Source organism: Capricornis sumatraensis, chromosome 4 (assembly GCF_032405125.1).
Source record: "Capricornis sumatraensis isolate serow.1 chromosome 4, serow.2, whole genome shotgun sequence".
In the NCBI taxonomy this organism is placed as follows: domain Eukaryota; kingdom Metazoa; phylum Chordata; class Mammalia; order Artiodactyla; family Bovidae; genus Capricornis; species Capricornis sumatraensis.
The window spans coordinates 7,331,114-7,348,185 of record NC_091072.1 but is presented as its reverse complement, the minus strand read 5'-3'; the positions used below and the strand labels follow the sequence as shown (position 1 = coordinate 7,348,185).

Here is a 17,072-nt window from a genome sequence, read left to right as displayed (position 1 = left end):
CCATCCTGGGATGGATTTTTCCACCGAGTGAGCATACTTTAAAGCACAGTTTTTCAGGCGCCTGATGCTGTGTGTGCTTTTATTCTGCCCTAGCCAAAGGAGTCCCAGGATTCTCTGGCAGGTTTGCAGAAGGAGTCTTATGTACAGAGAAGTTTGTCCCCCTGTGGGTGATAGCTCAGTCTGTAGGGGCGGGGCTGGAAAGCTCTCAGTTTTGAAGGAGGAACAGCACCCCAGCCCCATTCCTGGTCGCTTGTCCGCTTCTCAGAGCCCCACATTCAGTCTGGTTTCAGAGTCAGATCTTCTCTTCCTTCTTCTGAGACGAGAGAGAATTTGCAGAGCCAAGGCTCTGAGCAGGTGAAGCCTGTGCCTCTTGCCCGGGTCAGTAGACCCTTCCCCGGTACTTCTTCCCTCTGGAATTCTCTCCTCCTCCTCCTCTCTGCACCACAGTGCTGCACATCCCTCAGGGTGCCAGCCATTCCTGCCCGCAGGACGGTCATCCTTTCGGAACTCCGTGTACTTTTTCATCAGTGCCACGAGCTTCCTGATGATTTCATTTGAGCTCATCGATTTCTTAAGAAAGTTTGTCCTCACAACCAGGAACCATGTCTTCTCTGATCTCTCCAGCAACCCCAGGTAGGCAGCCCCTCCTCCTTGATGTCATGATAAAAATCACTGGATAAATTGGCCTCTGCAGTTAGAGCTCAGAGACTCTGAAACTCTGATGTGGGTGATTCTCTAGTGGTTCAGGGAAGTTGCAACACAAAAATAAAGGAATGAAGCGGAAGGACGAGCAAGGTATCAGCATTTCCCAAAATATCATCCTGCCAGTAGAATTGTATAAAGAAGACTAAGAGCTGAAGAATATATGCTTTTGAACTGTGGTGTTGGAGAAGACTCTTGAGAGTCCCTTGGATAGCAAGGAGATTCAACCAGTCAGTCCTAAAGGAAATCAGTCCTGAATATTCATTTGAAGGACTGATGCTGAAGCTGAAACTCCAATACTTCGGCCACCTAATGGGAAGAAATGGCTCATTGGAAAAGACCCTGATGCTGGGAAAGATTGAAGGTGGGAGGAGAAGGGGGCAACAGAAAATGAGATGGTTGGATGGCATCACTGACTTAATGGACGTGAGTTTCAGCAAACACCTCGAGATAGTGATGGACAGGGAAGCCTGGTGTTGCTGCAGTTCATGGGGTAGCAAAAGAGTTGGACACGACTTAGCAGCTTAAACAGCAGCAAAGTAGAAAGGTACCTTTAAGTTGCTTGCAGAAATCTGCTGAAATGATGCACCGACACTTACACATACCATCAGCCACAGAGTGGGCAGTGGGGAGCAGGAAGGGAATCCACCCGCCCGGGGAGGGTGCCGTCCAGCAGCGGTGCTTCTGGCTTGTCGCCTCCCTCATCGCCATAACGCTGGGTGTCCCCAGGGTTTCTGGAGCCCCCCAAAGAATAAATGTCTCTTAACCTTTGCTTGTTCAGTCTCTAAGACTGTTTTGTGTTGCACACACAAGAAAAGGCAAGGACGAGGAGTCCAGTCTCGCCCTTGCTGTTCTCATCTTTGCAATGGGCTCTGTCTTCCGTCCTTCATAGACTTCTCATGACAGAGAAAGGGACAGCCCCAGTGCTGTTCTGGACATTGTATCCCTGCCCCAATAGGCCAGACCCGAGGCAGGTTGAGCCTGCAGCCTCTTGCATCTTGCATTTTCATTGACCAGATCTACATGTTTAAATTCCGTGGTTTTCTTGGTAAGAGAAATAGGAATATGGACGCTGGGACGAGCCAGCCAGAGTGTCCTGTCCCCTGCTCTGCTTTGCTGGCGGCTCATTCCTGAGGGACCCTTTTGCACTTTACAGAACAGGTATTTGTTTGGGCTTCGCCTGTCGTTGTGGACCCAGGACCAGACTTCCGTGTTTGTTTTCCAGGGAGATGTGCATCCAACAGGACGGGAGGGTTCACCTCACTGTCGTTTACTTTGGAAAAGAAGAAATGGATGAGGTCAAAGGAATACTTGAGAACACTTCCAGGTGAGTCCGAGGTGGAGCTGTGGTCGGGAGTCCGGCACCTGAGCCTGGGAGGAGGTACCTGAGCTCGTCCAGGCTGTTTTATGTCCTTACCGCTCCCGGCGGCCCGACCCGGGAGAGTGATGGGCTGGCCTTGTGTGTGTTAGGGGATTGAGGGGTTGCTTCTGTGCCCTCCTTCCTGGGGACTGCCCGCCTCGCACGCATCCTCGTAGTGGGGCAGCGACTCGGACAGGCGGGCGACAACAGCCCAGAGTGGCCTCGGTGGGGGACAGGGCTTCTCTGACCCACCGTGTGAACGGCAGGTGTGGGGACTGCACTCGGCAAGGAGGGAGTTGGGGAGCACGGCCATGTGGGGAGCTGCTTCTCAGCCCCGCTCTTCAGGGCTCCGTCTCATCCACTTCGCAGATGGGCTCACCCTCCGACTCTCTCCTTCTGCGCTTTGAGATCAGAGAGGGGTGGGCAGTGATGACTGGGGGCGGGCCCTAGAGTCTCAGAAGCTGTTGGACCAGCACCTTTGGACGGAGGCTTGTGGGTTTCTACCTCATTCATCAGTTACGTGGGGAATAAGTGTACTAAAAAAACAACAGAGAGGGGTTTTTTCCCCTACCCAAATAAGTGAACAAACATATATTTAATGAGTACACATCAGTGACATTTCCTGCTTGTGAGGAGGCTGGTGGTACTGTCTGCTCACTCGTCCTGGTTTGCAGCCGCAGGTGAATGACCAGGTGGGTGGTTTCTCTGTGCGTACGTCTTGGAGGGTGGTCAGAGGTTCTGGGGGCGGAAGTCATCTGAGTAGGTTCACTGGTTTGAGTATAAACATGTCCCTCTGTTTTCAATCTCTGGTCAAAGCATAAGATGCTGAGACTAAGTGCACTCTTTGTGTTTATTTTCAGACTTTGTTACTAAGTTTGTATTACCGAGCACAAGATCATAATGGTAGTAATTACTCAGACCTCTGAAGCAGTGCACTGGTCAGATTCTGTCCACGCTGACTTTTGTAAATGAAGTTTTATTGGCTCGAAGGCCTGCTCACCTCTTTCTGTATCGTTTATGGCAGTTTTCATATTCAACTGCAGAGCTGAGTAGTTATGACAGAGACAGCGTAACTCACAAAGCTAAACTTTTTACTGTCTGGTCCTTAATAGAAAAAGTTTGCCAACCTCTGTTCTAAAGCAATAAGGAGTTGAAAGAGTTTTAAACTAGTACCAGTTTAAAGCCGTGGCGCCTGCCGAAGGGAGATCAAAGGGAATAAAATAATTGAATATCCTAAACGTAAATGAATTAGAAATCTCTCGACTCCAGCGCGTTGTAGTATCCTTTTCATCTCTACTTGGGAGTGAGGAGCGGGAGTTATTGGAATTCATGTCCTCTGCTGGTGGATAGGTTTTAACATCTCTGCAGGTAGACACGGGAGGTGTGGATCTTTTTCACGCCTTCCAGATGATTCTGACATGCAGCCAGGATTGAAAACGATTGTCTAGGAAAGTTCCTGCTTCCTCTGACGCTCCGTCTGGCCGTCCGCACCCAGATCCCCACTCTGGAGCTCTCCCTGCCCTGTCCTGCCCTCTCAGCTCTGACCACCCTCTCCCTCAGCATCTCTCATACACGCTTCCTGGTGTGTGTTTCCACTGTCCTGACTAGGCTATCTGCTGCTGGCGTAGTACTGCGTCGTGTGCTTCTGTGACTCCAGCCCTCAGCACAGGGCCTTACTCAGTTTTAAAATGTTCAGTGTTTGTCCTTTGGGAGAAGGACAATGCCCAGTGTGTAGTAAATTTGTACACAGTAATCTATGTAAAACACATAGAAGAAGCTTTACTTAACTCCTATTTTCATCATTCTCTTAAGATGCTAAAACTTTAATTAAAATGCATCTCATCTTTGAATAATATTAAACTGTTATTATTAAATATTAAATTAGTAAATGTTAGCTCATTATTATTATTAATAATTATTAAACCATTGTTATTAACATGAATGGTACCATTTAATGTTTGCACCAACCCTATAAGATAGAAGCTGTTATTAACCCCCCCCGCCCTTTTTTTTTTCTGCATGGCATGTGGGATCTTAGTTCCCTTACCAGGGATCAAACCCGTGCCTGCTGCAGTGGAAGCATGCACTCAATCACTGGAACTCCCTGACCCCGTTTCTTAGGTGAAGAAGTGGAGGTTTAGAGAGGTTGGTACTCAGCCTGCCACTCCTGATCCAGGGGACGGTCAGACCTGAACTTCATCTGTAACTTTCAGATCCCTAGTCTTAACATCCCAGCAGATTCTCACTCCAAAAAGCCATAGCTGTTCATTGAAAATAGTAAGATTTGAAACCAGTTTCAATGAAATTTATTTCACTTGGCTATCAGCATCGTGACAAAACTGTTCTAAATCTAGCTAATACGCCGTATTTTAAGAATGTCTTGAAAAAGTCTAGCTCAGTGACTGGCGTGCAGTGTCTGTGCTTACTGCGTTGAGCTTTCTATTTCCGTGGACAGCTGCATAGCAATGTTTTCCAAACTGCAGTTTGTGATTCATTAGAGGGCTGTGAAATTGACTTGATTTAAGTGGATTGTGTGCAGTGTTTAAAAAAAAACCAAGATAGAATAGGATAATCAAAATGTATCATGAGTAGTAAAGATTATTGTTTCATGAAACTTTAATTTCAGAGAGTGTGTGTGTAGAGGGGTTGCTGTGTGATGATGTAGAATATATCCTTTTGTAAGGATAAGCGTTGTGGTCAAAATATTTAGAAGCACTGACATGGAGATCCCATTAGTTTGAGAGAGGATCCAGGCCTAAGATCTCAATAACCATTTTCTAGTCTCCGCTTGGGTTTCCTTGGTGGCTCAGTGGTAAAGAATCCACCTGCCAATGCAGGAGATGTAGGTTCAATTCCTGGGTTGAGAAAATCCCCTCGAGAAGGAAATTTCAATCCACTCCAGTATTCTTGCCTGGGAAATTCCATGGACAGAGGAGCCTGCGGGCTACAGTCTATGGGGTCACAAAAGAGTCAGGCCGAACTTAGTGACTAAAAAACAACAATAAAACAACAACAAATTAGTTCTCAGTAGATGATTTTTATTCCACAGAGTTTTTCATACTTGTTGTTCAGTTGCCACGTCGTGTCTCTTTGTGACCCCATGGACTGCAGCAGCCCAGGCTTTCCTGTCCTTCAGTATCTCCCAGAGTTTTCTCAAGTTCATGTCCATTGAATTGGTGATGCCATCCAACCATCTCATCCTCTGTTGCCCTCTTCTCCTTCTGCCTTCTATCTTTCCCAGCATCAGGGTCTTTTCAAATGAGTCAGATGTTCGTATCAGGTGGCCAAAGTATTGGAGCTACAGCTTCAGCTTCAGTCCTTCCAAAGAGTATCCAGGATTGATTTCCTTTAAGATTGACTGGTTGATCTCCTTGCAGTCCAGGGGACTCTTAAGAGTCTTCTCCAACACCATAGTTCAAAAGCATCAATTCTTTGGTGCTCTGCTTTCTTTACTGTCCAGCCCTCACATCTGTACATAACTACTGGAAAGACCATAGCCTTGATTATATGGACCTTTGTTGGCAAAGTGATGTCTTTGCTTTTTAGCACTACGCCTCAGCTAGTCTCAAATTACAGCCTAGCTCAGTGGTTCTCAAATATAAATGTACTTTAAATAACGTGGAGTGCTTTTAAAAATGCAGATTCCTGAGCTCCAGCCCCAGAAATTCTGAGTTGTTAGGTCTGAGATGAAGCCTCAGAATCAAGACTGAGTTCAGCTTGTGATGTTGATGTGAGTGGTCCATGGCCCATATGGGGAGTTCTAGCCTAGGGGACCCACTCCCACTCCACTATTCTTGCCTGGAGAATCCCATGGACAGAGGAGCCTGGAGGGCTACATTCCATGGGGTTGCAAAGAGTTGGATATGACTGAGCAACTAACTCACACAGACATAGCCTGGGGACATTTGTTTGGAGCTGTATGTTAGAAAATTTTTAAAAACCGTACTGGTAGATGGATTTGCATGAGTTTTAATTTACTGAGTGGCATCTTTGTCCAATCGTGAGGACAGGAAGGCAGCTTTCAGAAGGATAGTCTGAGATGGAAGCACTGGAGCCGAGATCCTGCCTGCAGCCGTGTGCCCGAGAGGGTTTCGTGGGTGCTGTCAGGAACCAGTCTTTGTTGCTGTGGTGTTGTTTGCATTTCATGCCCCTTTGAAGGGACTTGTTTGATGTGTATCTTCAGGAGCAATTTATTAGAATATCCCTAAAGAAAACTGGGGAGAAAGTTGTCTGAAATTTGAGTGTAATTGTTACTTTAATATTCTTCATAAACAAGGAGGTTTCATTTTATCTATTTACTTCTTAGTATTTATTTGGCTGAGTCAGATCTTGCCGCACATGGGCTCTTCATTGCGGCGTGCAGGCTTCTGTCTAGTTTGGAGGTGGGGGCTTAGCTGCCCCGCAGCATGTGTGGGATCTTAGTTCTCTGACCAGGGATCAAGTTCCGTGTCCCCTGTGTTGGAAGGCAGATTCTTGATCGCTGGACCACCAGGGAAGTCCCAGCAAGGACTTTTTTAGATAAGAGTCTCATCTGCTAAAATGAAAAACGCTACAAGGTGAATGCCTTTCTAGAAGATAAAGAGTTCTGGACACTGGGAAGTGCCTCACAAATGAAGGGAGCTTCTCAGGCCTGTGGCCATCTCACCCAGCATCTACCAGAGAAGGGACTAAGTGCGACTCTGCTTGGTGACCACTTCTTTGCACAGATGTGACTGTTTAGGCGTTCCAAGTTGTTCTTTGGGGGATTCGAGCATGGCATATAGATTGTAGTATCGTGATAGTGTTAAATTTCTTGAGTGTAAGTACATCACTATTTTGTTATAAAGGAAAGTATCTTGGTCCTTATTTTTGAAAGTGAAGTTGCCATGATGCCCGTAACCTCAAATGGTTCAGAGGAAGGAAGAAAATACAGCCAAATTTTAACACTTGATGAATCTGGGTGGATGGCATATAGGTACTTTAGTATGCGTACAACCTTCCTAATGGTTTAAATTTTTCCAAGTAAAAATTAGAGAAATATGCTATGAAAATAATTAAATGAAATTCAGTTCATACAATGGAATATAATGCAACAGTTTTTTTTAAGGCTGTATCAGTGAAATGGTGGAACAAAGACCTTGCAAAATTCTCCTCTATAAAAGTAATGAGAAAATTCGTAAAAATCGTCAGAATCAACTTTTATAAGACTATGGAAATTAAAGCTTGGAACAGACTAGAAAGCGCTTCTCTAAATCACTGAATCTCGGTGTGAACAGGGAGCTTTGGGAACTTTAACTTGCCCCTTTTCCACCCCTCCCCCCGCCTTCAGCTCGTCAATAACCTTGACGGCCAGCAGCCCATAGGAGTCACAGCTTGGCAGACACTGGGAGCCAGTGTATGGCTGGAGCTCCTTGAGAGCATTATTCTCAGAGAATTGTCATTAGTTGACCTGCCTGGGGATTTCGTTGGGAGATCCTCCTCACAAGCTTGTCTTCATTTGACCCGACTCAGAGCCCTCACAGTGGAACCTTTTATCCAGAGATGTTTGTCAGAAAACAGTTATAGGAAGTCTTTAACATTGCGGCTTCCTGAAGTGGTAGAAAAGAGCGGGGGTAAAAAGCAGACTAACCAAAAAGCTCAGGAGGTGAGTCTGAGCAGTGCAACCTCCAAAGGGGCTGGGAAAGCTCCAGCACCTTCCTGGGGATCCAGAGGCTGTGCTCATACCTAGGAAAGACCTGAGCAGGCCCTTACTTTGACCCCTGACTGACCTTGAGATTCTTCAGGAAGTAATGGCTCGGGTAAGTTGTCTCCTGCTTGGCTGTTGTGTGTTGATGGCATGCCCCGCCATGTTCATAAAGTCCCCACCATTCACAGAGTCCCCTGGCAAAGACTGGGAGACTTGTTGGTTTCAGGCATTTAAGGAAACCCTTGACTAATCACTAGCTTACCACTAAGGGGTCACACACAAGAGTACAGTTTACAAAACTAGTTCAGGAAAGTCACTAAACAAACAACAACAGCAAATGGCAACGATGCCTGCGAAGGGTGGAGAGCCTCATTTCCAGGGCTGCCATATTACATTATTGAAATGTTTCGCTTTACACACAAAAAATATGAGGCATGCAGAGAAATAAGAAAGTATGGCTCATGTGCAGGGAACGAAATCTGTCATTAGAAATTGTTCCTGAGGAAGCCCAGGTGTCATCCTTAATAGCCAAAGACGCGAAGTCAACTGTATTAAATATGTTCAAGGAATGAAAAGAAACCATGTTTAAAGAAGTAAAGAAAAATACGAGAGCCTTGTCTCACCAAATAAAGCGAGATCAGTTAAAATAAGAACCAAATAGAAAGTCTTGAGTTGAAAAGTACAATATTTAAAATAAAAACTTCACTCTGGGGCCTCAAGATCCAGTCTGAACAGGCAGAAGAAAGAATCAGTGAACTTTAGTCAATTGATATGATACAGTTTGAGAAACAAAAATACAACAGAATAAAGTAACCGAGTAAACCTCAGAGACCTGTAGGATACCGTCAAGCATGGCAGCATAGACATACTGGGAGATATCCGATCTAGAAAGAGGAGAGACGTAGAGGCAGGAAGAAATATCTGAAGAAATAATGGCCCCAGACTCCCTGTATTTGATAAAAACATTAAACTACACATCCAAGAGGCTCAAAAACTCCAAACAGGAAAACTCGAAGAAATGCAACAAATAGTTGAAAGACAAAGAGTAAAAGAATCTGTGTTACTGAGTCCAAACTTGTATAGCCCACCATGTTGTAGGCCAGTAAACTGAGAGATGCTGTGTTGGGGCAAGGAATAGTGGCTTTATTTTCAAAGCCAGTGGGTGGTGGACTAATGTCCCAAAGAACCATCTTCCTCCAGTTAGAATTCAAGTTCCTTTTTTACTGAAAGGGGCGGGGGTGTGGTTGGTTGTTGCAAAACCTCTTGGTGTTGGAATCCTTTGTCCTTGCAGCTGTTCAGCTAGGCCAGGTCACAATGTTCCTGTAAACTTCCAACAAGACAAACTTTATTCCCTGTTGTGCAACTTGTTATCTCTATATGAATGGAGAAACGTTGTACCTTTAAAGGTCAAGACCCTGAGAATAGTCTTCTTGCATATTTCAGGTTGTAGGCAACATCTTTAACTTGTAGCAAAAGCGGTAGAATACCAAGTTTAAAGTAAAAGAAGCAGATCCAATGTGGAGTTAGATTTGCTCTCCTCTATTTACATGAGCAGCAGCAGTGAAGCAACTCAACAGGTCCAAGGAACCCTTTATAAGATAGAAAGTGGGATGGCATATTCAAAGTGCAGAGAGTAAAGTTCTATCAATCAAGAATTCTATATTCAGCAAAACCATCCATCAAAAATAAAGGCGAAATTAAGACATCCTCAGTTGAACAGGAACTGAGAGAGTTTGTCACTGGTAAATAAGAAATAATGAAAGGAGTATTTGTGGCTGATGGGAGAAGACACTAGACATCAACTCAAATCCATACAAAGAAATACAGAGTGCCAGAAAAGTAACTATGTAGGGAAATAGAAGACACAGTAAAAACGTATTTTTTGTGTGTGGCTTTTTTCCTATCTCATTTAATAGATAACTGCATAAAGCAGTAATAATACATCTGTACTGATAATGGCACAACTGATTTTTATGTTAATTTGTTTCCCACAACGTTACTAAACTCGTTTATTAGTTCTTAATGGGTTTTTGGTGAAGTCATTAGGGTCTTCCATATATAGTATCATGTCATCTGCAAATAGTGACAGTTTCATTTCTTTCTTTCCAAGATGGATGTATTTTATTTCATTTTCTTGCTTAATTACTTTGCTAGGACTTCCAATACTGTGCTGTATAAAAGTGGCAAGAATGGACCTCTTGTCTTGTTCCTGACCTTTGAGGAAAGGCTGTTACATTTTTACTGTTGATTATGATGTTAGTGGGCTGTCCTGGTGGCTCAGACGGTAAAGAATCTGCCTGCAGTGTGGGAGACCTGAGTTCGATCTCTGGTTTGGGAAGATCCCCTGGAGAAAGGAGTGGCTACCCATTCCAGTATTCTTGGCAGAAGAACTCTATGGACAGAGGAGCTATAGCCCGTGAGGTCCAAAGAGTCGGATGCGACTGAGTGACTTTGAGAGAGAACGATGATGTTAGCTGTGGACTTATAGAATGTGGCCTTTATTATGTTTAGGTACATTCCTTCTATTCCTAATTTGTTGAGCGTTTCTATCATAAAAGGGTGTTTGAATTTTTTCCGCATCTATTGAAATGATAATAAAATTTTTATTTTTCATTCTGTTAATGTGGAGTATCACATTTTATTAATTTGCAGATGTTGAACCATCCTTGCATCTTAGGGATAGATCTCTCTTGATCATGGTGTGTGATCCTTTTAATGAACTTGTGAATTCAATTTGCTAGTATTTTGTTGAAAATTTTGCATTATGTTCAGGGATGTTGGCTTGTAGCTTTCCTTTCTTGTTGTGTTTTTGTTTGACTTTAGTATCAGGGAAACTTGGCCTCATAATGTTGGCAATGTTCTCCCTTCAATACTTTGGAAGCATTTGTGAAGGATTCACATTAATTCTTTAAATATTCAGTAGAATTCATCTGTAAAGTCAGCCACCCCTGGGTTTTTAGTTGGGGAGATTTTTGACTACTGATTCAGTCTCCTTGTTCCTTATTTGTCTGTTCAGATTTTCTATTACTTCATGATTCAGTCTTGATAAGATGTATGTTTCTAGGAACTAATCAATTTCTGTTATCTAATTTGTTGGTATGTAATTGTTCACAGTTGTCTCATGATATTTAGTATTTCTGTGGTATCAGCTGTAATGTCCCCTTTTTGTTTATAATTTTGTTGATTTGAGTCATTTCTGTTATTTTTCAAGATAATAAGCTGAAGGTTTGTCAATTTTGTTTATCTTTTCAAAAGAAACTTGCTAAAGCAACTGCATAAGCAGGCTTTATATATAAGCTCAGAAACTAGAGAACTCTAAATTGTTTTAAATGCCTGCTATGGAAAATGAGCTAGGAATATGCTTAGCTTTAAATTATTTACTATATTCATATCCCTTTAGTAAGTAGAAGTCATAAGCAATGTCAGTATTCAGGGATGTTCAATTTAAATTTTTAAGTTATACATTAAATATATATTTCTGTGTAAATTTTTAAATGTGCTTTTTTTTTTAATGAAGGGCTTTTGTGGGAAGTGTCACATTAAGATAATTTCCTTGCAGCGGTCAGAAGATATTGATATTAGAGTAGATCACATTAGACAGCAAGATCTTCTATCATTTTTAAGCCAGCAGTTCTAGGAAATGCAAGTCAATTAGAGAAATTAAGTCTTCGTTGAAACAGTAGCTTCCTCAGGTCATTTTAACTTCTGTCAGCATGACTATGCCTAACTTGGAGGAGACCCCATGCATCAGACTTACATTAAGAGAAAGGAATTGAAGGAGAAGCTCAAGAATTTTGTCAGTCAATAATTACAGTTCAAGAAAAAAAGAGAAGAAATAATTATAAGTAATCCTGGGGCCATCTGGAACTGCAGACTTTGATTCATAACAAGAAATTACATAGTAAAAAATGTGATGCTGTGAAAAACCCCGTTTCTTACAAGGCAGTAACTCTTGTTGTCTATGTGTTCAGTTGCTTAGCCGTGTCCAACTCCTCGCAACGCCAAGGACTCTAGCTGGAGTGGGTTGCCATGCTCTCCTCCAGGGGATCTTCCCAACCCAGGGATCAAACTTGCATCTCTTGCGTCTCCTGCACTGGCAGGCAGATTCTTTACCACCAGCGCCACCTGAGAAGCCCTTGTTACTCTGGACATGCCGCTAGATACTACATTTCTTTGTATGGATAAGTGAAATATTTCAAACCAAATTATATCTTATTTTCCTCAGTGCTCTTTTTTTTTCTTTTACTGACATATTTGTAATCTTCTGTAAAGCTTGGGTTTGTGCCTGAGAAAGAGTTGACTGGGGCGTCTTCCTGACTGGGGAGGGAGACCCACCCCAGAGGACGAGGTGGTGTCCTGGGGCAGCACCTCCCACAGGCCCTGGGTCTGAGTCCATGGACTCATCTCCTGACTCATCCAGTGTTTACGGAGGTGCTCTGTGTCCCGCGGGCGCTGTTTACTGCAACTGCTGATAACCCCTGATGATAGAGGTAAGGACAGCCCCTGTCCTGCAGGGTTTAGAGGACAGGCCGGGGGGGTCAAGTGCACAGGGCGCGAGAGAAGGCACTGGGTCCCCGACGCCTGGGGGCCCAGAGAGGACACCTCATCCCCCGGGAGGGCGGGAGGGGATGCCACTCGACAGGGACCACGAATATCGAGGGGATCTCCTCTGGAGTCCGTGGAGGACGTGGATCCCCGGGGAGGAGATGGTGGAGCTGACGCAGGAGGTCCCTGAGTGTCCACACCACCCATGCCCGTCCTCTGGCAGAGAGGGTGGGGATGGACAGAGCTCAGCACGGCCCCTGGCCTGTGCGCCTCTGCGTCTGGGCTGCGGCCTGTGGTCATGCTGTGCACGTCCCCACACCCACGGCCCACTGCAGCAAGTCGGTGTTCCGTACTGAACGCGCTCTTGCTTTTGCACAGCCTCTTAGTACACGGTCCCCGCGCCGCCGGCAGGAGCTGGTGCCCACTCCAGTATTCTTGGGCTTCCCTGGTGGCTCAGCAGTAAAGAATCCACCTGCAGTGTGGGAGACCTGGGTTCGATCCCTGGGTGGGGAAGATCCCCTGGAGAAGGGAACAGCTACCCACTCCAGTATTCTGGTCTGGAGAATTCCATGGACTGTAGAGTCCATGGGGTTGCCAAGAGTTGGACACAACTGAGCAACTTTTTCACTTTCACTTCAGACCAGGGTTTGGGGAACCAGGGGACGGAACAGATGAGACTGACCTCTGTGTGGGGCACGTGTGCCCCCCGGCCCCCGGCACCCCAGACCTGCAGCTCTTGCTCAGTCATCTCCCTACCGCTCGCTCAGCCCCCAGGCAGCTCATCCTCCCCGCTGTCAGTTCAGTAAGAAGGTGAAAGTGCTAGTCGCTCAGTCGTGTCCGACTCTTTGTGACCCCATGGACTGTAGCCTACCAGGCTCCTTCGTCCATGGGATTTTCCAGGCAAGAGTACTAGAGTGCGTTGCCACTGCCTTCTCCAGGAGATCTTCCCGACCCAGGGATGGAACCTGGGTCTCCCGCATTGTAGGCAGACGTTTTACCGTCTGAGCCACCAGGGAAGTCCATATATACATAATTTATTTATTTTTGGCTGCGCTGGGTCTTCCGTGCTGTGAGGGCTTGTCTCCAGCTGTGGCGAGCGGGGCTACTCTTCGCTGTGTTGCTCGGGCTTCTCGCGGCGATGCCTCCTCTCGCGGCGGTGCCTCCTCTCGTGGCAGTGCCTTCTCTCACTGGGGTGCCCTCTCTCGCGGCGGTGCCTTCTCTCGTTGGGGTGCCTCCTCTTGTTGGGGTGCCTCCTCTCATTGGGGTGCCTCCTCTCGCGGCGGGGCCTCCTCTCATTGCAGGGCACAGGCTCAGTAGTCGTGGCGCACGGCCTTAGCTTCTCTGTGGCATGTGGGACCCTCCTGGATGAGGGCTTGAACTCGAGTCTCCCGCGTTGGCAGGCGGATTCTTTACCCCAGCGCCACCAGGGAAGCGCTGGTAGTTGAGTGTCTAACGCTGCCGGTATTATTTTAACTATTCACCGTGACTTGACTTTGTGTGAATGTGTGACATTCCACACAGTAAGTAGCAAGTACGCTATCTGTGTGAATATTTGGAATGTCAGCACCGATAAACTGTAGGCTATTTGGGATGAAAATACTGCGTGTCTTTTAACGCGATTCAGGGACCTGCCTTCCTCTACTCTTGGCAGAAGTTACTTGCTGTTGTTCAAATAGGAAGCATTTTTTCTATTTGAAACCTCTAATGACAGACTTTGGGAAGCCTCTGGGAGGAGGCACCTGAGTCATGGGTCAGATACATCTGAACCGGGATTTGACGCTTCAGCAGGGCAGCCCTGCCTGCCCTGGAAATCAGCTGACGGATGTCCCCGTGGGCTGGGCGGGCCCCACAGAGTGTGGACTGTGAGACTGTCGCGAGCAGAGAGGAAGCCGGGCCCCCGGGCGGGGAACGCATCCTGGGAGGCTGGCTCAGACGAACAGGTGGAGAGTCAGGCATCTCTTAAGGGTAGAACCGTCCTGGAAAGTGACCAGGTAGGGCAGGGGGAGGTAGGCTGCAGAAACCTCCGGGGGGGGCGGGGTGGGAGGATGGTGAAGGGCCATATGTCAGCTGGACGTCTTCTCTGGGGACAAGGAGGCCGCGCCATTCCTTTTGGGGGAAGCCTTGGGGCGCAACCTCAAGGCGCACGTCAGGAAATAGGATCCGGGGCCACCTGCCCGGGGAGAAGTCGAGACGGAGTTCCGAAAGAGGAGCGTCCCCCTCACGTAGAGCGGGTGCTGGGCTGACTCACCAGCAGTAGAACCTGAGCTTGTGAAGGGCCCGAGCGCATCCATGAGGCTTGGCAGCAAGAAGTGGAGTGACTGCCCCGGGTAACACGGGGCGGGGCTGGACTGGAGTAGTTTGTCTGTGGACACGTTTAGTCCCCAGCACCCGCCGAGCGCCCAGTGGGGCTGGGTGGCTCCGGAGCCCAGCCCGGGGCTCCTGACTCGCCCTCCAGTGCTCTGCCAGGCACCGGGCCTCCTGCCTTGTCTGGCCTCGGACTCAGACAGGGTTGGGCCCAGGTCTCCAGGATAAAATGCAGCCAAGCTCACGCCCAGGTCTAAGGGGAGGTGGCAGGTAGGAAGGGGCAGCAGCACTGGCTCCGCTGATCCAACTGCGCGTGTAAAGCTCATGCCTCTGCATTCGTGTTGGCCTTCACCCGCGACGGTCACAGCCTTCAGACAGTGGGAATGGGTTGTTGCAGGGCCTTCCCTGGTGGCTCAGATGGTAAAGAATCGGCCTGCAATGTGGGAGACTCAGGTTCGATCCCTGGGTCGGGAAGACCCCCTGGAGAAGGGCATGGCAACCCACTCCAGTATTCTTGCCTGGAGAATCCCATGGACAGAGGAGCCTGGTGGGCTACAGTCCACGGGGTCTCAAGAGTCGGACACAATTTAGTGACTCAACCACCACCACACGGGTTTTTGAACCTCTTTTGAGGCATCGAGATTAGAGAGAACTTGGGGGGTGGGATAGGCTGGATTGAGGGAGGGCTCAGAGCCAGGGGCGAGGAAGCCATCAGGCAGGAGAGGTGTGCGCAGCCAGCAGGAGGGGGTGCTGGCTGGACACTAGCCCTGCACAGGCAGACTCGGGCGCTCCGTGGGACCAGAGTGGGTCTCTGGTTCTCTCTGGGAGAAGACAGCCCCTGTCCCACTCGGTACTGGATGAATTCCTGGAACGTTTGTTCAAGACATGCCCCATTTCAGAAGGTTCTGGGCAGGAACAGCCAAGTGAAGAAACACCTGGACTCCATTACCCAGCCCTGTGCTGGTAACAGACTGGCTGATGCTTACCCAGTGCTTTATGCTCTTGGCCATGCTTGCCTCACGGATAACTCTGAGCAGTTAAGGAAGGTGTCGTTATTCCCGTTTTGCAGATGAGGCAACCGAGGCTCCAGGAGATTGATGGGCTTGCTAAGATCACAGCCTTGATGCACAGGAGAGCCAGGCCCCAGACGCCCCAACCTTCTGAATCCCGGCATCGTGTCCTTGGCATGTTCGGCTCCTTCACCTGTGGGTGGGAAAAGGGGTCCAGGTGTGAGTGTCTGGGGATAGACTCAGACCATCCTGCTGGGCTCCTGGACTTCAGTGCTGATGAGGAACTGCTTGGTGGGGCCATTGGAGCGTGGCTGCATTTCCTTGGCCAATGGTTTCATTGGCTCCAGGGCCACAGGGTTGTCCCAGGTTCTGTTGCCTGGTCTTCACAGGCTCGTGTTCTCTCCCTCACATTAGCCATGACAGTTGTTTTCAATATGGGAAGAAACAAGAAATAAATTGATACTTATACTGGCTCAGATGGTAAAGAATCTTCCTGCAATGCAGGAGACCTGTGTTCCATCCCTGGGTTGCAAACATCCCCTGGAAAAGGGACAAGCTACCCACTCCAGTATTCTTGCCTGGAGAATTCCATGGACAGAGGAGCCTGGCGGGCTACAGTCCACAGGGTCGCAAGGAGTTGAACATGACTGAGCATCGAAACACATCAAAACTTCACTAGATATTTTCATGCCCTTAATCCCAGTGCCCTCGGGTCTCAGAGGACATGTGGCGAGATGCCGTGGGCCTTGGCTGTGCATTTTCCAGGGAGTTCTGTCCTGCGAGCCTGGGCCCCTGAGTGACGTGTCTGGTCTCCCCTTTCAGAGCCGCCAACTTCAGGAACTTCACCTTCATCCAGCTGAGCGGGGAGTTCTCTCGGGGGAAGGGGCTGGACGTGGGGGCCCGCTCCTGGAAGGGCAGCAACGTGCTGCTCTTCTTCTGCGACGTGGACATCTACTTCACCTCCGAGTTCCTCAACACCTGCAGGCTGAACACGCAGCCAGGTGGGCTCCCCTCCCGGGCACCCTTCTCGGCACAGCTCGCTCTGACCACCAGCTCCCACGTCAGCCTTCAGTCCCCCGGTGACGGAGACAGGGGAGCCGTCTCACCGATTCCTCCTTTGGTATCGCGCTGGGGGCCTGTCGGCCACTGTAGCTCTGGGCTCTCAGTCCCAAAGGCGTGTTCATAACCCCTTTTCTGTTCTCTCCTGGGAGGTCAGCTTCAGGGGACAACCAGGAGCGAGTGGGGTGGGGAGGATGTGGCCTGACACCACGGGGGGGGGGGGGGCGTGCCCCCAGGGCAGGAGGGGCCCCGAGCAGAAAGAACCCACGACCCAAAAACTGTTCTCAAAGCCTGGAGCCCAGTGGCAAAGCCGACGCTCAACTGCTGGCCACTGGAATGGCTGTGTCGGTTGTTAAAAAAACCGGAGATGCTTCTGTGTCAGTGGATAAAGAGCAGCCACCCTGGGCTCCCCCAGTCTGTTCCTGCT

The 17,072-nt window shown here is 47.9% G+C and overlaps 1 protein-coding gene across 1 annotated transcript in view; it reads left to right on the top strand.

Moving 5' to 3' along the window:
• CSGALNACT1 (chondroitin sulfate N-acetylgalactosaminyltransferase 1) overlaps positions 1–17,072 on the top strand; it is a 327,536-nt gene that overhangs the window by 298,984 nt on the left and 11,480 nt on the right. The window contains exons 5-6 of the mRNA XM_068970844.1: positions 1,928–2,029; positions 16,409–16,587. Coding sequence (XP_068826945.1) covers positions 1,928–2,029; positions 16,409–16,587 — 281 coding nt within the window. The remainder of the gene's footprint in view (positions 1–1,927; positions 2,030–16,408; positions 16,588–17,072) is intronic.